Source organism: Manis pentadactyla, chromosome 13 (assembly GCF_030020395.1).
Source record: "Manis pentadactyla isolate mManPen7 chromosome 13, mManPen7.hap1, whole genome shotgun sequence".
In the NCBI taxonomy this organism is placed as follows: domain Eukaryota; kingdom Metazoa; phylum Chordata; class Mammalia; order Pholidota; family Manidae; genus Manis; species Manis pentadactyla.
In genome coordinates this window covers 101,649,934-101,671,134 of record NC_080031.1, presented here as the reverse complement: position 1 = coordinate 101,671,134, position 21,201 = coordinate 101,649,934, and the positions used below count along the sequence as shown (strand labels likewise).

The 21,201-nt window shown below is 43.0% G+C and overlaps 3 protein-coding genes across 5 annotated transcripts in view; all 3 read right to left on the bottom strand.

The window, feature by feature from the left end:
* Window positions 1-1,413: 1,413 nt before the first annotated feature.
* The window catches only part of LOC118917732 (protocadherin beta-5-like), an 82,756-nt gene continuing 62,968 nt past the window's right edge, over window positions 1,414-21,201 (bottom strand). Inside the window, exons 1-3 of one of the 3 annotated variants that reach the window (XM_036895836.2) lie at window positions 7,937-10,395; window positions 5,585-5,735; window positions 1,414-2,848 (exon numbers count right to left, since the gene is read on the bottom strand). In XM_036895836.2, the coding sequence (XP_036751731.2) occupies window positions 2,785-2,848; window positions 5,585-5,735; window positions 7,937-10,217 (2,496 nt within the window). In that variant the 5' untranslated portion in view covers window positions 10,218-10,395 and the 3' untranslated portion in view covers window positions 1,414-2,784. Of the gene's footprint in view, window positions 2,849-3,558; window positions 5,736-7,936; window positions 10,396-21,201 lie in introns of those variants that run through there. The other 2 variants (XM_057490974.1, XM_057490975.1) reach the window with 2 other exon arrangements.
* Window positions 12,354-15,375, bottom strand: LOC118917740 (protocadherin beta-15-like). Its single transcript, XM_036895861.2, has one exon. The coding sequence runs from the start codon at window positions 15,237-15,239 to the stop codon at window positions 12,831-12,833; it is 2,409 nt and encodes an 802-aa protein (XP_036751756.2). The 5' UTR covers window positions 15,240-15,375; the 3' UTR covers window positions 12,354-12,830.
* Window positions 18,037-21,115, bottom strand: LOC118917753 (protocadherin beta-18-like). The gene has a single exon (XM_036895886.2). It carries the CDS (start codon window positions 20,928-20,930, stop codon window positions 18,543-18,545), a length of 2,388 nt encoding a protein of 795 aa, XP_036751781.2. The 5' UTR covers window positions 20,931-21,115; the 3' UTR covers window positions 18,037-18,542.

Sequence of the window (21,201 nt, the reverse complement as noted above, 5' to 3'; positions counted from 1 at the left end):
CTGGCTGAGGGTTTTTCCAAATTGATTACCCCCATTGTATTTCCTTCCACTATAGAATATCTCTTACACATTATATATTAAGATCTTTCTGAAATATTTTCCAGTTTGATTATAGTCTTAGACATTCTCCACCATATGAATTCTTAATCTCTCCTGTGTCTTGTTCCAATCTTATATACCATGGCAAAAAATATGAGGATTACATAATAGGAAGGAATTTCACATTGTAGGTGAGATAGCATACTACTAATTTAAGGTAGACTGTGATAAGTAAAGGCCGTATATTCGTATCCTTAGAGAAACTACCTCCAAAAATGTTATAGGTAAAAAGTCAATTTAGGATATAACATGGAATACCAACAAGTATACAATTAAGCCAAAAGAAAGCAGAAAATGAGAAACAAAGAAATGAAAACAGGATATGAATAAAAAATGCAATAGACAAAATCATATAAAAATTGTATTAAGTATAAATAGAGTGAACTCTCCAATTAGAAGTCAGAAATGATAAGACTGGATGGAAAAGCAAGATCTAATTCTATGTAGTTTACAAAATATATACTTAAAATATAAAGACAGGTAGAAATATAAGGATGAAAAATTATATATCATACAAACCCTAAATATAATATGGAGTGACTCTATAACATCAGATTAAAAATATTATTAGAGACTAAAAGGGATGTTTCATAATGATTAGTGTCAATTTCTCAAGAAGATAAATAATCCTACCTATGTGCACATCTAATAATTCTGGAACTGAAAGGAGAAATAGACAAATTCATAATCATATTGAAGAATTTTACATATTTATCTCAGTAATTGATAAAACATGTAGGAAAACAATGGTAAAAATAAAGAGATTTAAACATTACCAGACAAGTTGGTTTAACTGATGTTTATAGAACACTGCACACAAGTGTAAAACACAAATTTATTTCAAGTACACATGGGAAACTTACCAAGATAACCTATATGTTGGATAATAACATCAAAACAACAAAACTCAATAAATTTCAAAAGATTTAAACCATACAGAGTATATTCTCAGAACAAAACAGAATTATCTGAATATTAAAAATGATATCCCTGAATATTTGAGAATTAGGCAACACAGTTCTTATTAACCAATGGGTCAAAGAAGAGATCAACAGGAAAATTATAGATAAATTCAAACTGAATAATAATAAAACCACAAAGTATCAAAATTCATGAAATAAAGCTTAAGTAATCATAGAAATAAATTTATAGCTTTAATTTATATTTTAAGTATTTTAATCTATAATAGAAAAGAAAGCCTTAGAGGAACTAGAAAAAGAAGAGAAAACTAAATCCAAAGTATTTATAAGAAAGAAACTGAAAACATAAGAGTGGAAATAAATGAAACAGAAAACAGTAACTAATAGGAAAATAACAAAGACAAGAGTTGGTTTTTTAAAAAAGATAAATAAAATGGATACACTCAGAAAATACTGATAAAAACAAGAGAAAACATATTTTATTAAAATCCAGAATGAAAGAGGGGAATCACTACAGATCTAAATATATTGAAAAATTTATAAAGGAATGTAATCAATAACTTCATGCCAATAAATTTAACATCTTAGATAAAATGGACAAACTGTCTAAAAAACACCAGTTGTCAACTGACACAAAAGGAAACAGAAAATTGGAATTACAGCATACCTATTCACAAAATTGATTTTGCAATTCAAAATCTTCCCACAAAGAAAATGTTAGCCACAGACAGCTTCTGGGGTAAGTTCTATCAAATACATAAAGAAGAAATAATAAATATCTTATACAAACTCTTTCATAAAGGAGAAGAAGAGGAAACAGTTGTCAACTCATTTTATGAGACCATATATCCCTGAAATTAAACCTAACAAGGGTATAACATGAAAAAATATATACAGACCAATATCTTCATGAGCATAAATGCAGAAACTCTCAACAACCTATTAGCAAATTGAATCTGTCTAATAGGTAATATCTTAATGCACACTGCTGCATGCTACCTGGAAGAAAAACATAAAAAAAATTTGCCTTGTCAAAAAGACATATGCACCCCTATGTTTATCACAGCACTATTTACAAGAGCCAAGAAATGGAAGCAACCTAAGTATCCATCAGTAGATGAATAGATAAAGGAGATGTGGTATTTATACACAATGGAGTATTATTCAGCCATAAGAAGAAAACAAATCCTACCATTTGCAACAACATGGATGGAGCTAGAGGATATTATGCTCAGTGAAATAAGCCAGGCAGAGAAAGACAAGTATCAACTGATTTCACTCATCTGTGGAGTATAACAACAAAGCAAAAACTGAAGCAACAGAACAGCAGCAGACTCACAGAACCCAAGAATGGACTAACAGCTACCAAAGGGAAAGGGACTGGGGAAGATGGGTGGGAAGGGAGGAATAAGGGAGATTAAGGGGCATGACAATTAGCACACATAATGTCGGGGGAGGCACACGGGGAAGGCAGTATAACACAGAGAAGACAAGTAGTGATTCTATAGCATCTTACTATGCTGATGGACAGTGACTGTAATGGGGTATGTGGTGGGGACTTGATAATGGGGGGAGTCTAGTAACCATAATATTGCTCATATAACCGTACATTAATGATAGCAAAACAAAAATTTTCCTGGGCAATCACAGCCATACAGGTGCTCTTTCATTCCCAGTTTGCAGGACTCCAGTTCTTGGATCTTCTTCGATACCTTTGTAGTCTCTTGTTGCTGCTGTCCAATGCTCAGATGGAGAAGGACTTGATTCAGATTTCACTGTTCAGATTCCAGCTGTGACCTCCATCACTACTGCTGCGATAGCCATTTGAACTTGCAAGTTGGAAACAACCAATAGGACCAGGATTAGGGTAAGGCAAGTGTCTCAGAGGTAAAATTAATGGGTCACCCAAAAAGACTCTGTAGTAAAGATAGATACTATTTAATAAAATATTCTAAAAAAAAGTCACACTTAAAAAAAGCCATGATGAACTAAATACAAAATTTTATATAAAGACAGGACTCAGCCCTAAACTTGCACAACTAGGCCTCACCCTAATCCTAGACCTCTCTCATCATGATCTCAACTTTATTGTCTTCTGATCTCATTAAAGGGGAAAAAATGACTGTATCTACTGTACAGTTTCCTCTTCTGAGTTGCTTCTTCAAGGGTAAATGGGCTACCAAACTTCTAGATCCAAAAAATGCTAGCATTGTGGAGTTTATGGAGAAAATTCCTTTAGTTTGCAAATATGATCTCTTCCAGAATGTTACTAATGCCAACTTCATTACATACATTTATGCACTAGGGAGAAAAATATCTTTATTATACGGAAAAGCAATGTTACTCTGGCATACATCTATGTCTGTAGCGTGTCTCCACCATCTGTTAAAGCTACTCCCAGACACACATACTCACACATATGCTCAAATGCCCACATGTACAAACATACACAAGTAAACAAACACTCTGGGTGCAGCTGTGGAGATCTAAAATTGTTTGAAAAAAATAAAATGAAATAAAATCGTCTGAGGCATTACCATTCATGTGTTATGATAGATTTTATTGATTTTTCATGACTATGCTGGAAAACTGGAATTAATGCTCTCTTCAAGATCAATCAAAAAAGACATAAATATTAAGTCTTTAGAGATGCCTTTAAATTCTACAGTTTACCAATAAAATATTTATTAAGTAATATAGGTGAGGAGTGTGGATACTGACACATTAGGGTCTCTGGACCTATTTCAAAATACACATTTCTGTATATCGAAAAGGTTGTTAGAAATTTCTGATCCTTCCACCAGGTGTATTTTACCAAAACATGTAGCTTGCTGATCCACTTATGAACATTTTCAGGACACATATTTAGTCAATGTTTTTTATGATGTAAAATTGGTGCCCTGATGCTTCCTTGCCTAAAAGGGAAGCCAGTGTTCTGGATCACCACATAAACATCCTAGTCATCTGGGCATGACACCACAAACGTGGGTATAAAAGTATAGCTGGCATTGATCAACCCATCTTCCCATTCTATTCTCCAAAGCTCAGCTGTTTTGGGTTGCTCCTAGCCAGGCATATGCCCTTGAAAGTTCAATTATATGTGTATGCTTGTACTAGCCAAGTTGATAGACTACTCAAGAAAGACATAAAGTCAGCCACAGTAGCTCAGAGTACTCTCCCTTTTAACACATATGGGAAAGCAAAACTTTTCTGACAAGCATCTCTCACAACTTAAATAGACAACCTGGGAGCTAGTGAGACAACTGTGTAAATCAACAAGAGATTGTGTCAGTTTGAAATGCATTTGTCTTTTTCATCAACAGTTGCTTAATCCCATAGGGGCTTATTTATATCATGCAACACAAAGCCTGGGAGAAGGCAGTGCAGAGTTGGTGTAGCAGCTTAACAATGCTGTAAGAAATTCAGGGGGCTTTCCATCTTATCATATCTGGTATACAGACCTTTGTTTTATGGTATTTCTCTTATGACTGCAAGGTGGCTGCTTCAATTTAAGGTTTACTCCCAGTACCCATGCCAGTTAAGGAAAAGGAAAATGGGCAAAAGGCCTAAGGAATATACCCCTCAGACCGCCGCTTTCAAAAACATTTCCCTTAAGTCCAATCCCCCAGTTGTACTTTTAAATCATTAGCAATAGTGGATTCTGGTAGGGGTGATCTGGAAGGGGTGATGGGAATATAAATACTTTGTCCTACACTAGGGCAAGGCAAAGAAAAATGGGCTTAGAAATGGCTGTGTTAGTAGCCATTTATATTCATTTCCTATTGCTGCTGTAACAAATTATCACAAATTTAGTGGCTTGAAAACACAAATTTATTATCTTACAGTTCTGGAGATCAAAAGTTAAACTGGGCTAATGTAAGGTAGGGCTGCATTCCTTTCTGGAGGTTCTGAGGGAGAATACATTTTCTAGACTTTCCTGGATTCTGAGGCTACCCGCAGTCTTTTAATAACGGCTTCTTTCTATCATCAAAGTTAGTAATGGTTGGTTCAGTCTTTTCACATAACATCACTCCTATACTGACTCTTCTGCTTCTCACTTGCACTTCTTATTAAGGGCTCTTATGCGTGCACTAGATTCTCCTAGATAATCTAGGGTAATCTCCTTATTTTAAAGTCAGTTGATGATCAACCTTAATTTCATCAACAACCTTAATTACCCTTTGCTACATAATGTAAGGTGTTCACAGATTCCAGAGATTAGGACATGGATACTTCATGGGACCATTATTTTCCCTATTACAGTCTACCCTCTGGTCCCCAGAGATTCACATCCATCCCACATAAAAAATACACTCAAGATTCCCAAAGATCTCATGTCATTCCCATACCAACTCAGTGCATAATTTCATCCAAATATGATCAGCTCAAAAATCCCACACTTCATCACCTAAATCATCTAAATTAGGTATGGGTAACACCCTGAGTATTACCCCACCCTGGACATGATTCCTCTCCATCTATGCACTAGTGAATCTAAACAAATCATCTCCTCTCCTTACCATACAATAGTAGGACAGGCAGGGTAACAATTACAAACATTTTACCTCAAAAAGAGAGAAAATGAAAAGAATAAAGTGAGTCCCTTGTCCCAAGGTAGAAATCCATCCAGGAAAACTGCTTTGGCTGGGCTTAAAGCTCCACATCTGGGCTCCAGGCTCTGCCCTAAAGGCGCAAGGAGGTCACTTGCAAATTTCTCTACAATAGCAAGGGACAATTGCAAGCAATGCATTACTTGGTCCTAGAGTCTATTGATCTTTAAAATATATAGGAACACCTTAAACACAGTCAATCTGGGTATCAGTAAATCTGTTCAGGACCCTTAATAGCATCATAACTTCAGTTAGATATAATGAAGAACCAATAACTCTTTTAAGCATTAATTTGGATGTGAAAGAATAGATGATACACATATATATTCATGAGGTATCATATGTATTTTAGCATGAATGTCTAGTGATTACAAGTGTGATATAAAATAAATAGCATGAAATCTTACATGTTGCTGTCTATTAGTAAAAAAGAAAAAAAAACAGTTTGAAAGAAAGTGGATATGGGTAAATACAAGTTAATTCTACACAAACAGAAAAGGTGTTATAGAAAAGTTAGAGCTTTGTAAATAATAAAAACTAAAAAGACTTCCAATAATTTAAAAGTGAAGTGTAATAAAAAGGGATCAAGCTTAGCAAAACTGCATAGCTACATGCAAGAGAATGAAACTGGACTACTGTCTAACCCCATACACACAAAAGTAAAACTCAAAATGGATCAAAGACCTGAATGTAAGTCACGAAACCATAAAACTCTTAGAAGAAAACATAGACAAAAATCTCTTGAATATAAACATGAGCAATTTTTTCCTAAACGCATCTCCTTGGGCAGGGGAAACAAAATAAAAAATGAACAAATGGGACTACATCATGCTAAAAAGCTTCTGTACAGCAAAGGACACCATCAGCAGAAAAAAAAAAGGCATCCTAAGTGTGGGAGAATATATTTGTAAATGACATATCCGACAAGGGGTTAACATCCAAAATATGTAAAGAACTCACACGCCTCAACACCCAAAAAGCAAATAACCCTATTAAAAAAGGGGCAGAGGATATGAACAGGCATTTCTCCAAAGAAGAAATTCAGATGGCCAACAGGCACATGAAAAGATGTTCCACATCACTAATTATAAGGGAAATGCAAATTAAAACCACAATGAGATATCGCCTCACACCTGTTAGGATAGCCAACATAGAAAAGACTAGGAACAACAAATGCTGGTGAAGATGCAGAGAAAGGGGAACCCTGCTACACTGGTGGAATGTAAAACAGTCCGGCCATTGTGGAAAGCTGTGCAGAGATTCCTCAAAAAACTAAAAGTAGAAATACCATTTGACCCAGGAATCCCACTCCTAGGAATTTACCCTAAGAATGCAGGATCCCAGTTTCAAAAAGACATATGCACCCCATGTTTATCACAGCACTATTTACAATAGCCAAGAAACGGAAGCAACCTAAGTGTCCATCAGTAGATGAGTAGATAAAGAAGAATACAGAATGGAATATTATTCAGCCATAAGAAGAAAACAAATCGTACTATTTGCAACAGCATGGACGGAGCTAAAGGGTATTATTCTCAGTGAAATAAGCCAGGGAAAACTGAAGGAACAAAACAGCAGCAGACTCACAGAACCCAAGAATGGACTAACACTTGAGCAAGGGAAAGCAACTAGTGGGGGGAGGGGAGGGAGAAGGGGAATAAGGGACATTACCATTAGCACACATAATGTGGGGTCACGGAGAAGGCAGTATAGCACAGAGAAGAAAAGTAGTGACTCTATAGCATCTTACTACGCTGATGGATAGTGACTGTAATGGGGTAGGTGGTGGGGACTTGATAATGGGGAGAATCTAGTAACCACAATGTTGCTCATGTGATTGTATATTAATGATACCAAAATTTTAAAAAAGGGATCGGGCATTCTTATCTAGTATCATAGAGTGGGGAAAAAGTACTCTAAAATTAGAATTATATTAATCTGAGAGGTTAACTTTCATAAGATCTTTTAGGAATAAGTACCAAAATTTAATCAGAAATATGAAATTTCTTGATGGGAGTTTTTACTAATAATGTAATAATTGGAAAAATTATTATAGGACCATCCAGGCAATAAAACGAAGATTAACTTTACAAAGGAAAATACTAAAAAAAAGAGAGAAAAATAAATAGAATTAAGAATTCTTATTGGATTTTTTTAAACAAAAGGTGGTGGAAACCAAACTAATGTGTGGTAGGGAAATTCAGATACCTAAACTATTTTGGAAGGCAGGATTTCCCTCTGACTTCCTCTCAAGATCCTGGTCCAGAATATTGGGGAAGATAGGCTTCAAGTATTTGAACTCATTACCCTCAGAGCCTCCCGACAGGCACACCTCATAGCGGTAGGCCCGGCACAGCGTCCCGCCGCCGCTCACGTCCACCACGTGGCCCGCAAGGCCGCCCCCGGGCCCCGAGCAGCCCCCCGCAGACGCCGCCCGGGCCCTCGCGCACAGCCGCGCCGCCACGACGCCCAGCACCGACAGCAGGAAGAGCGACGACACCGCCGCCAGGGCCACCACCAAGGACACGGTGAGCGGCTCGGCCCGCGCTTGCTCGGCCGCCGCCTCGGCCCGCGGCAGGTGGGGCTGCGAGAAGCCGTCCACCAGCAGCACGTGCAGCGTGACGGTGGCCGACAGCGGCGGCTCGCCGTGGTCGCGCACCAGCACCGCCAGCCTGTGCCTGGACGCGTCGCGCTCGCTCAGCAGCCGGGCCGTGCGCACCTCGCCGCTGGGCGCCCACACGCCGAACAGCCCGGGCTCCGTGGCCCTGAGCAGCTGGTACGACAGCCAGGCGTTCTGGCCCGAGTCGCCGTCCACCGCCACCACCTTGCTCACCAGGTAGCCCGCGTCGGCCGCGCGCGGCACCAGCTCGGTGCAGGGCGCAGAGCCGTTCTGCGGCGGGTACAGCACGACGGGCGCGTTGTCGTTGGCGTCCAGCACCTGCACGCGCACCAGCGCCTGGCTGCTCAGCGCCGGCGAGCCGCCGTCGGCCGCGCTCACGCCGAACTCGAAGGCGCGCAGCGCCTCGAAATCCAGGGGCCTCAGCGCGAACAGCTGCCCGGTGTCCGCGTTGATGGACACCAGCGAGGCCAGCGGCAGGCGCGCGTCGCCGGGCGGCAGCAGCGAGTAGGTGACCCGCGCGTTGGCGCCCGAGTCCGGGTCGGTGGCGCTCACGCTGCCGATGTGCAGGGCGGGGCTGTTGTTCTCGCGGACCCACAGGGTGTAGGCGCTTTGGCTGAAGGCCGGGGCGTTGTCGTTGACGTCGGCCACCTGCACGGAGATGCTGTGCTGGCTCTTCAGCCTGGGTGTCCCCAGGTCGGTGACGGTGATGGTGATGTTGTAGTCGGCTTGGCTCTCTCGGTCCAGCTCCCCATGTGTCACCAGAGTATAGAAATTCTCCTCAGATGGTTTCAGGAGGAAGGGGAGATCATCCGGGATGGAGCAAGTCATCCTTCCGTTGTTCCCCGAGTCTCGGTCTCTAATCCTGAACAGGGCCACTTCTGTCTCCGGGGCATTTTCAGGAATGGGGCTGGTAAGTGATGAAATCGTTAGTTCTGGGGCGTTATCATTAACATCCACCACCTCAATGAAGGCAGCACATCTTCCAGATAGTCCCCCGCCATCAGAAGCATCTATATCCAGCTCATATGAGTCTATTGTCTCAAAATCTAGTTTTTTAATTAGTCGAACTTCTCCTGAAAGGCTGTTTAGCTCAAAAGTTGTGCTTATCTCCTGGGAACTATAAAAAAGGGAGTATGATAGCTCTCCATTTGTCCCGGTATCTAAATCTGTAGCAGAGACCCTGACAATTAGAGAGCCTGCAGGGCTGTTCTCTGGGACCTGCACCTGGTAGAGTGCCTGCGCGAACTCAGGGGCGTTGTCATTGACATCCAAAACCAAGATGCGGACCTGGGCGGTGCCAGATCTGGGCGGAGAGCCGCCGTCCAGCGCGGTGAGGGTTAATCTGAGCTCTGCCTGCTCCTCGCGATCCAGCTCTTTGTCGAGCACCAGCTCTGGGTATTTCCTGCCATCTCCCCGGTTGCGGGTGGAAACATGGAAATGAGAGTTGTGACTAATAATGTAGCTTTGGATATTGTTGCTACCCACGTCCAAATCCTGGGCTGTTTTCAGAGGAAACACGGTTCCAGGAGGTCTATTCTCTAGGATTTTCAGAGTCATTTCTCTTTCAGGAAACTCAGGAGAATGATCGTTTATGTCTCTCACCAGTAGCTCAGCTCGAAATACTCCCAATGGTTTTTTCAATAACACTTGGAAATACATTACACATGGGTCAATGGGACCACACATCTTCTCCCGGTCCAGTTTCTCATTTAATATCAACTCCCCGGTCTGCAGATCAAGCTGCAACCGGGGTTCGTTATCCTCAGAGACCACGCGGGCTCCCCGCGCAGCTAGCTCCCCCACTCCCAGCCCCAGGTCCTTGGCCAGATTGGCCACAGACGAGCCGCTCTCCATTTCCTCCATTACGGAATAGCGGTGGGATTCCGAACCGGCCAGAGCCTCTCCCAACAATAGAAAGAGAATCAAGACTTGCCTTTGTTTAGGGAAGCGCTCCCCTCCAGCCTCCATCTTTACTTCCAAAAATGCCTTTCCAGGAACAGATCCCAGCTCCACCTTAGGGAACGGTGGGACTGAGACAGTGATGGATCTCTCGGTTGGTAACCTGTTCCGAAATGTTGGTGAGTAGCATTCGATTTACTGGTCCTCGGATTACAGGTTTTTCTCTTCCGCTAGAAATCTGAGGTACAAGTTGGGAGCGTTTCCTGGGCTCTTTTTTTGGCGCCTTAGCCTGCAGCGCCACCATGTGTTGTCTTCGAAAAGAATTGCTGCAATTGTATTCTCTATATGATAATCTAGTCAGCTATTAAGAGTTTGGAAATGGTATGGGGGAGATGATGTAACCAGAAAACCATGCAATTATAATTATTCATTCCTTCTTTCGAAGAAGTATTATCGGTATCTATGCACTAGGTTCTGAAATAATCAGTAAGCAACCTAGATATGGTCACTATCTTCTAGAACCTGTAGTCTGGATGTAGTGCTCTGAAAACTGAGAAGCGAACAAAGAGTGAGCAGTCATCTTGCAAAAATAATGATATATCCCTATGTGATTTCTTAAAATTCTCTCAGAGAAAAGGATTTATTCCTGCATATTTCCTTTCAAATTCTAGGCAGCCTATATGCCAGAATTGTGGTTCCTGTTGATTGAATCACATCAAGTAAAAACCTACCAGTTAATTGCAGTTTATGATACCCTTTCTACATAAGGTCAGAGAGTTATGATTTTAAGAGATATTCAAACGGTGGGAAGATTTTGCATATGAAGGCATTTCCTATATGATACTCTGTATTTTCTCCTTAGCATTCATCACCATCTAATGTAACATGTATTTGTTTCTTTTATGTGTCATCCTTGAATTCAAGAATGTTATTTGTTCACTTCTACATCCCCCAACATCTAGAATAGTCCCTGTAACATGGTAGATGCTCAACACATATTTCTTGAATAGATAGATGAATAAATCACAATTAATTTTAAAATTCTGACAGATGGATTCTCCTCCTTCTGTAGAAGCCCCCTTTTTCCCCTGAGATCCTAGTTCATTATATGAACTGGGTAAACAAGACACCATGCTTCCAAATAGCTATTTTCCATGCTCTTTTGAATAGTAATTTGAAATAATTCAGCACAATCTAAAATGTTTTTCATTAAATGGCACAATACCCTGGCTTCCCCTAAGCAAAGGGAGACATTCTAAAACAAAAAGAGCACCACAGAAAAACCCAACCAGGCTATCATGAGCATATGGATACGGTATATATTTCTTTTAGAAGCCACTTTACATTGTCAAATTTATTTCACACCAATGCTATTATGACACTAATGATATTCAAAAACTTTCTTATATAGTAGGATTTCCTAAGAATTTCTGTTAAACATTCCAAAAACCGTACAATTTGAAAAAATCCATCAATTCTTCTCAACACTACACATTCTAACAAAATCTTAGGCTTGCCCCCTACAGACTATTAATATTCCGCAACATTTTAATCCTAAGTATTATTATACTACTGGGAAAACACAATTTTTAAAACTTTAGTAGTAAGGTTCAATTCATAAAAGAATATCTAAATATGCATTTAATAAGAGGGAAAACCCCACTCTCAATTAAAGGGAGACTTATTAAAAGAGCACATACTTGTTTCCAGAAACCCAAGGGAGAAAGCTGACTTGAGGGGAACTGGAAAATCTACAAGAGTACTCTTCAGGCATCTCCTTCCTTCTTGTCTCTAAATGGGTTGACTTTCTGTGTTTCTTTCCATGTATTTAGCCAACATATCACTTTCTTGTTAAGTTCCTAACAGAGAGACTATTATATAGTCTAGTTTATAAAGCCATTTTTTAAGCAGAGAGAATCAAATTGGCTCATCTTCGATTAGCAAAGTCTACTACCTTGTCTGATCATCTAAAATTGCAGGAGTATAAAATATAACATATAAAATAAACATGGCTGTGAAAGTACACTTCTACTGAAGAGAGAACTCTCCAGGAAAAGGCGGTGGTCTATACACACACACAAAAAGGATGTATTATTTAAATAGATTATTTAATTAGATTTAAATATCTTAAAATAATATAATAACCTTTCAATAGTATTCATGTATATGATTTATTGAAGGTTGACATAAAGGGGAAAATTCTTTAAGTATGGGAGAAATTATAGTCTTTTCCACTTAATGCCACTGTGAAACAAAAACATGCAATTTTTGCAGACATTTCTCCATTTAAAAATTTAACAAAGGTAGACAGTATCAAACAAGATATGCTAATCATTCATTATACTAGTATCATGCGTGTCTTACAGGTAATAACATTAAAATTTAGAAAAGGTTTCTGGACAACAATCAGAGAATGGGGCTGAGGTCATCCTCAAATCAAGAATGCTTAATGATGAACAGTTGGTAAGTTGAACAAATACTTGACTTTTCAGTAATGTAGTAAGTACAGTTGAACGTTCCTTGTCTCCATCAAAACAAAACTGCTAAAAAGGGAGTAAATATGAGCATATATTTAAAAAATTCTAATCTTAACTGGGAAAATAAAATGAGCAAAACACCAAGAAATTCTTTGCAGACCAAGAAAGGTAATGTTTATTTAGTATATTTAGAAATAACTAAGCTTCAACCTGAACGTTCAGAAAAATCAGCAAATTCCGAATTAAATCCAAAGCCTTTTACAAAGTTTGAGTTTTCCCCCACATCATTCACAGACGCCTGATAGTAGGAGGGATGGGACTTCAGAAACTTAAACTCGCCGGTTCCCGAGCCTCCCGACACGCACACCTCATAGCGGTAGGCCTGGCACAGCGTCCCGCCGCCGCTCACGTCCACCACGTGGCCCGCAAGGCCGCCCCCGGGCCCCGAGCAGCCACCCCCAGACGCCGCCCGGGCCCTCGCGCACAGCCGCGCCGCCACGACGCCCAGCACCGACAGCAGGAAGAGCGACGACACCGCCGCCAGGGCCACCACCAAGGACACGGTGAGCGGCTCGGCCCGCGCCTGCTCGGCCGCCGCCTCGGCCCGCGGCAGGTGGGGCTGCGAGAAGCCGTCCACCAGCAGCACGTGCAGCGTGACGGTGGCCGACAGCGGCGGCTCGCCGTGGTCGCGCACCAGCACCGCCAGCCTGTGCCTGGGCGCGTCGCGCTCGCTCAGCAGCCGGGCCGTGCGCACCTCGCCGCTGGGCGCCCACACGCCGAACAGCCCGGGCTCCGTGGCCCTGAGCAGCTGGTACGACAGCCAGGCGTTCTGGCCCGAGTCGCCGTCCACCGCCACCACCTTGCTCACCAGGTAGCCCGCGTCGGCCGCGCGCGGCACCAGCTCGGTGCAGGGCGCAGAGCCGTTCTGCGGCGGGTACAGCACGACGGGCGCGTTGTCGTTGGCGTCCAGCACCTGCACGCGCACCAGCGCCTGGCTGCTCAGCGCCGGCGAGCCGCCGTCGGCCGCGCCCACGCCGAACTCGAAGGCGCGCAGCGCCTCGAAATCCAGGGGCCTCAGCGCGAACAGCTGCCCGGTGTCCGCGTTGATGGACACCAGCGAGGCCAGCGGCAGGCGCGCGTCGCCGGGCGGCAGCAGCGAGTAGGTGACCCGCGCGTTGGCGCCCGAGTCCGCGTCGGTGGCGCTCACGCTGCCGATGTGCAGGGCGGGGCCGTTGTTCTCGCGGACCCACAGGGTGTAGGCGCTTTGGCTGAAGGCCGGGGCGTTGTCGTTGACGTCGGCCACCTGCACGGAGATGCTGTGCTGGCTCTTCAGCCTGGGTGTCCCCAGGTCGGTGACAGTGATGGTGATGTTGTACTCGGCTTGGCTCTCTCTGTCCAGGGGTCCCTCTGTTACCAGCTTGTAGAAATTCTCAACGGAAGGTTTTAGAAGGAACGGAACATCTTCCTGGAGGGAACAAACCGTCTTCCCATTTTCTCCAGAGTCTCGGTCTAGAATAGTGAATAGAGCTATGGTGGTCTCTGGGGAATTTTCAGGGATGGAGCTTCTCAGTGTAGCCATCTTCAGTTCTGGGGTATTGTCGTTTACATCCACTACCTGTATTATGACTTTGCATTTTCCAGAGAGACCTGCCCCATCAGAGGCCTTGATATCCACTTCATATGACATAGTTTTTTCAAAATCTAGTTTCTTAATTATTTTAATTTCTCCTGTGAGTTCGCTAAGCGCAAACGTCCTAGTAATCTCTTCATCTCCATAAAAAAACGAGTAGAACACTTCACCGTTTATTCCAGTGTCTATATCTCTAGCGGAAACAGTGACAATAAGGGATCCCAGAGGACTGTTTTCCAGGATCTGCACGTGATAGAGTGGCTGGGCAAACTCAGGGGCATTGTCGTTGATGTCCAGGACGTCAATGAGGACCAGGGCGGTCCCAGTTTGGGGAGGAGCTCCACCATCTACTGCCGTGAGAGTTAACCTGATCTCAGGCTGCTCCTCTCGATCTAGGGCTTTGTCCAGAACCAGCTCCGGGTATTTTCTGCCCTCACTACCATTGCGGGTAAGAACATGGAAATGAGAGTTGGGGTAGATGGTGTAGTTTTGAACATTATTGATGCCTACGTCCAAATCTTGTGCATTTTTCAGGGGAAACACAGTCCCTGGAAGAGTATTTTCCATAATTTTCAAAATCATTTCTGCTTCTGGGAACACGGGGGAATTGTCATTTATGTCACTGACCAAAAGCTTAAATTTATATATTTCCAAAGGTTCTTCCAGTAACACCTGAAATTGCAACACACATGGCTCAGTGGAGCCACACAGTTCTTCCCTATCCAGTTTCTCATTTACTTCTAAATCTCCGGTCTGAAGGTTCAGCTGAAAATGTTTTTTATTATTGTTAAAAATGACTCGAGCCCTGCGCCAGGACAACTCTCTTATCCCTAGCCCTGTGTCCTTTGCTAGATTCGCCACAAAAGAACCACTCTCGGTTTCTTCCGCTATGCTATAATCTTCCTGCTCCGCGCAAACCTGAGCCAGCAAAACAAAGAGAAGAACTTGCCTTAGTCTAGGAAAGTGCTCTTCTTCCGCCTCCATTTCTCCAACGCCAAAAAGCTTCAGGGCCTGGCCCCTGTGTTGTGTCTGTAAGCAGTCCGCCTCGAGAGTCAATCCTTGCCGAAAGGTATTGCAGTTAGGAAACCTCTTCTTTTACGTAGATCTGTGTGTATGACTGCCGGAACAGTAACCTTCCGCAGCTGTTTTTCTCAGCCTTAGCTTACAGCGCCACCATGTGTTGTACTTAAACCTCGTCGTCTGAAAATGCTACAAATGTAGTCTCATTTATTTAGATTAATGCTCGTACTTACACAAACCACGGATTATATATGGATGGTTCACAAATAAAAACGATAACTTTTATTTCTCCCTCAGCCTGTGAATGTGGAAATGGTGCCAGACTCTTCAGGAAATGATGCAAGAGCAAAGCTAACTATGTTTATTCAACAAATACTTATTGATTTCATATTATATGTCAGGCACTGTACTAAATGCTGGGAATACAGATTCCTTCTCTGACTTCATGGAGTTTACAGTATAATGTATACTCTGTTGTACAGTTTGTGCTCTCAGAGAAAATCAAATAGAAAAGTAAGGAAAGGATATACACAGTTAAATTCTTAACACATTGCTATCAGAGTCTAAGAAATTCACTCATGTTTCAGCAGTACAAACATAAGTGATAAACCAGCTAGAACTAGTCTGTTGTGCAAACTCAATAGACAGTTTAAGGGGTTGTAGTTAACTTATCTGTAAATAATTTCGAAGGGGAATGTCTCTATACCTCCGTGAGCATGTTATATGACTTGTTCAATCAAAAACAATTTGTAAAAATCTCTACATTTATTACTAAAACTAAGATATGTATATGTTGATGCTGAGATTCACTGAGATTTTGAAAAGTGGGATAGTCAAGATCACAAAAATAGGCTGAAGTTAAAATAAAAAATAAAACATGTAAGTAAAAAAGTTAGATTCATCTGAAACAGCAGGTTAAACTTATTCCCAAGTAGGAAAGATTGAAATTCATTTTTTGCAAGCAATTGACATATCGCTTTTGGGTAGCCTGGGATCCTGACACCCTAGATTGGAACTAGGGTGTGCCCTTAATGCCCATACATTTTTAAATATTAATGGATAGAAGCTGGTACCTAATGTAAGTAAATGTACTCCTAAGGACAGGATAAACGTCTTGGGGTGGGGGACATGGGGCCTCCCCAATTGCACTAAACTTTAGCCAATATTTTAATAATAGTATTTAAATAACAGGCACTCATGTATTCTTGCATTCCAGTTATCCGGCTAACTGAGCCAAGTATAAAAATTGTGTTGCATATTGGTTTAATTCTATTAAGGTACAGATCACTCAAACTGATGTTCTGTTTTAGAATGTTTTCCTCTATACAGTGAAACAAATTTGATAAAGTAAACTTTCAAAATATAAAAACATGCTAGTCATGGTTAAAATCTGATAGATAATTTTCCTCATGGAAGGATTTGGTTATGGATCCCAACTCCTTATTATGGAACTAAATGTCCAAGAAAATGTGCCCTTAATGCCCACACATTTTTAAATATTAATGGATAGAAGCTGGTACCTAATGTTAGTAAGCAAATGGGTAAAAATTAGTTTTTCATTTGCAACTCTCAGATAAATTTTCTCTTCTGAGGAGAAAATTTTAAGCTTAGTCTTGGGTGGAAGCATGAACACTTTTTCATGAGGCTGTCTAGTAATAGAATATGTGTCAATCAAATAATATTACTATTAATGAATCATGAATCAAGCCATATGATCTATAAATTAGATTGTGTATAAGTCCTGAAGATTTTATATCAAATAATAAAATAGTTCTGTTCATACTGAATTCAGTAAATCATTTTTAAAAGAAAGAAGTGCCAAGGAGGGTACGAGGTAAAGACAACCAAACAATAACAATTTCAGTGTTACCTTTTAAACCTGATCCTGGGGCACATAAAATAATGGAGGGAAACCTGTTAACCATAAAACCTTTGTAGCAATTTTTGTTGTTGAAATAATTAAACTATTTAAAAATTAAATTTTGTAATAACAGTCTCTATAGTACAGATTATCTCCAAGCTGGCATGTTGACTGAGTTAATATTAGATATTCACAATAAAAGACCCTGGTTTGATGGTATATAGTCTAATTGAGTCCTTAAGATAGCATATGTCTTTCCTGTTTCTCTTGTTTTGAAAAGAGCCCTTCTCCCCAGGATAGGTAAAAGGAGTTTTAATATTAGGAAACAGGAATCTTACTGGAGAAGTCAAGGACCATTAGACTTGGGAACACCTGGAATCGGGACCGGCAGGGCTAGAAACAAGCAGCGGTCTCAGACTCTACTCTTCCTTAGGCTTCCTCAGCCTCTACTCGCTTCTTCCTTCTTACTTTTACTCCCCCTTCCCTTCCTTCCTCCTTTCCTTCCTTTCTTAATGACTTTCTGTATTGCCAGCCCACACAGGCACAAACGTGTTTACCTCCAAGTTTAACATTTTTTTCCTAGTTAAAGTAATCAAGGGGAAAAAAAACCAGATAAATGACTCTTAATTGCAAAGTGAGGGGTTTGGAAAATGTGATGATTCCGCTTTAATCAGGAATCTACCACTGGGCCAATCAAAAATGGCCAGGAGAGGCAAAGAAAAGTAGCGTAAACTTTCAAAATTCTATTGACATGTTATTTTAGAATATTTTCCTCTACACAGTGAAACAAATTTGATAAAGTAAACTTTCAAAAAGACTTCTTTTGGGTACTACCAGGAAGTTCTAATACAAGAAGTGTGGGCGGGATATATGCCTTATATATCCAATACAACAACATCCACCAGTTAACAAAACATTTATAAGAAAAATGCTGAAATGCAGAAAAAGACTGAAATAATTGACAGGAAAAAATAGAACGCAAAGATTGATTATATGTTTTCTAAAAAATCTAAAATAACATCTTAAAAACTATGCATGCTTTTGTTCATACCATTCATTTTCCTCTAAAATAATAGTATCAGACATATAAAAACTTTTGATGAGAGGATCTAGAGCACAGAATACCCAGAGAATATATGACTGGGCCCAGTGTGCAATTAAGCTTGAAGGGAAAATGCCATATATCTAAATTACTTAGGTTGCATTTTGGAAGAAAGGCTAGGCAAATTCTAGCTCTTTTCGGTTTTTTTTAAAGCATAAAGAAAAGCAGAAAATAGACAAATTACTGAAATTTCTGAAAATTCAAGTAAAATGAAGTCACCCAAATAAAAAAGCTTACATTACAATCAATAAATTTTATAAACAAATAATACTTATTCTAAAAGCTTTGCAATAGAATCATATCCCTAATTGAAACCAAAGCCATTCATAAAGGTGTGGTTTTCCTCCCTTTCAGCGTCCTGGGGCTGGAGGCTGGGAAAAACCGGTTTAAGGAACTTGAACTCGCCGGTTCCCGAGCCTCCCGACACGCACACCTCATAGCGGTAGGCCTGGCACAGCGTCCCGCCGCCGCTCACGTCCACCAGGTGGCCCGCAAGGCCGCCCCCGGGCCCTGAGCAGCCACCCCCAGACGCCGCCCGGGCCCTCGCGCACAGCCGCGCCGCCACGACGCCCAGCACCGACAGCAGGAAGAGCGACGACACCGCCGCCAGGGCCACCACCAAGGACACGGTGAGCGGCTCGGCCCGCGCCTGCTCGGCCGCCGCCTCGGCCCGCGGCAGGTGGGGCTGCGAGAAGCCGTCCACCAGCAGCACGTGCAGCGTGACGGTGGCCGACAGCGGCGGCTCGCCGTGGTCGCGCACCAGCACCGCCAGCCTGTGCCTGGGCGCGTCGCGCTCGCTCAGCAGCCGGGCCGTGCGCACCTCGCCGCTGGGCGCCCACACGCCGAACAGCCCGGGCTCCGTGGCCCTGAGCAGCTGGTACGACAGCCAGGCGTTCTGGCCCGAGTCGCCGTCCACCGCCACCACCTTGCTCACCAGGTAGCCCGCGTCGGCCGCGCGCGGCACCAGCTCGGTGCAGGGCGCAGAGCCGTTCTGCGGCGGGTACAGCACGACGGGCGCGTTGTCGTTGGCGTCCAGCACCTGCACGCGCACCAGCGCCCGGCTGCTCAGCGCCGGCGAGCCGCCGTCGGCCGCGCCCACGCCGAACTCGAAGGCGCGCAGCGCCTCGAAATCCAGGGGCCTCAGCGCGAACAGCTGCCCGGTGTCCGCGTTGATGGACACCAGCGAGGCCAGCGGCAGGCGCGCGTCGCCGGGCGGCAGCAGCGAGTAGGTGACCCGCGCGTTGGCGCCCGAGTCCGGGTCGGTGGCGCTCACGCTGCCGATGTGCAGGGCGGGGCTGTTGTTCTCGCGGACCCACAGGGTGTAGGCGCTTTGGCTGAAGGCCGGGGCGTTGTCGTTGACGTCGGCGACCTGCACGGAGATGCTGTGCTGGCTCTTCAGCCTGGGTGTCCCCAGGTCGGTGACGGTGATGGTGATGTTGTACTCGGCTTGGCTCTCTCTGTCCAGGGGGCTCTCTGTCACTAGGGTGTAAAAGTTCTTGAATGTGGGTTTCAGCAGAAAGGGGAGATCATCTTGAATGGAGCAAACTACCCTCCCGTTGTCCCCAGAGTCTTGGTCTCGTACGCTAAAAACAGCGACCACCACCTCAGGCGACGAATTTTCTGTTATGGGGCTGGTAAGAGATGTCATGAGTATTCCTGGTGGGTTGTCATTCACATCTACAACCCGAACTAGAATTGTTGATTTTCCCGAAAGGCTTCCACCGTCAATAGCCTGAACATTTATTGTATAAGACTGAACCAACTCAAAATCCAGAAGCGCTTTTAAATGAATTTCACCAGAAATTGGATGCATTTCAAATGTTTTCTGTATTTCCCTTGAGACGTGGGAAAACGAGTAAGATAGGTCTCCGTTTATTCCTGCATCTAAATCTGTTGCAGACAGCTTGAGGACCAAGGAGTCCAAAGGACTGTTTTCTGGTACCTGAATCTCATAGACAGGCCTCTCAAACTTCGGAGCATTGTCATTGATATCTAACACCAAAACACGAACCAGCGCCGTCCCGGACCTGGGAGGAGACCCGCCGTCCAAGGCTGTCAGCATTAATCTAAGCTCAGGCTCCTTTTCTCGATCCAGTGATTGGTTCAGTAACAGCTCTGGGTATTTTCTGCCCTTATCATTTTCTTGTAATTTAAGGTGGAAATGAGGGTTGGGGCTTAATGTGTAGTTTTGGACACCATTCTTTCCTACATCCAAGTCCTGAGCACCATCCATTTGGAAGGAGGTCCCTGGAGCAGTACCTTCTGATATTTTCAGAAGTATATGCTTGTCTAGGAATGTGGGAGTGTGATCATTTATATCTTTGACCCAAAGCTCAGCCTGAAAAAATTGCAAAGGATTTTCACATAATACCTGAAAATGCAATATACATGGCTCAGTGGGTTCACAAAGGGCTTCCCGGTCCAGTCGCTCATTTAAAAACAAGTTGCCAGTCTGCCAATCCAATCGCAAATAAGATTTATAGTCGTCAAAGATGACTCTGGCCCTCCGAGTGGCCAGGTCTTCCACGTCCAAACCTATGTCTTTCACCACATTGGCTATAAAAGAGCCGATCTCCGTTTCCTCTGCCACAGAATAGTGCCAGGTCTCTGAACACACCACAGACCCTCCCAGGAAAACAAAGAAAATCAGCACTTGCCTTATCTGCTGAGGGCTCCCCTCTCCCGGTTCCATGGCTCCTTAGCCAAACGTCTTTCAGCGGAAATATTTCAACTCAATCTCAAACAGCTCTGGGAGTTGCTTCTCTCATCTATCAGCCTGGACTTTTGGGAATCTATAGCCTTGTACATCCTGTCTCGAGGGTGTCGTTGGCTCCTTAGCTTTCTCATGAAAGAGTCCTTCTTCCCCCCTGCTTCTCCAAGCGCTCTCAGTCCCACTGGTTAATGGAAACCAGAGCATTTGATGTTACGAAAATATCCCCTTCTTATCCTGCAGCGCCACCACG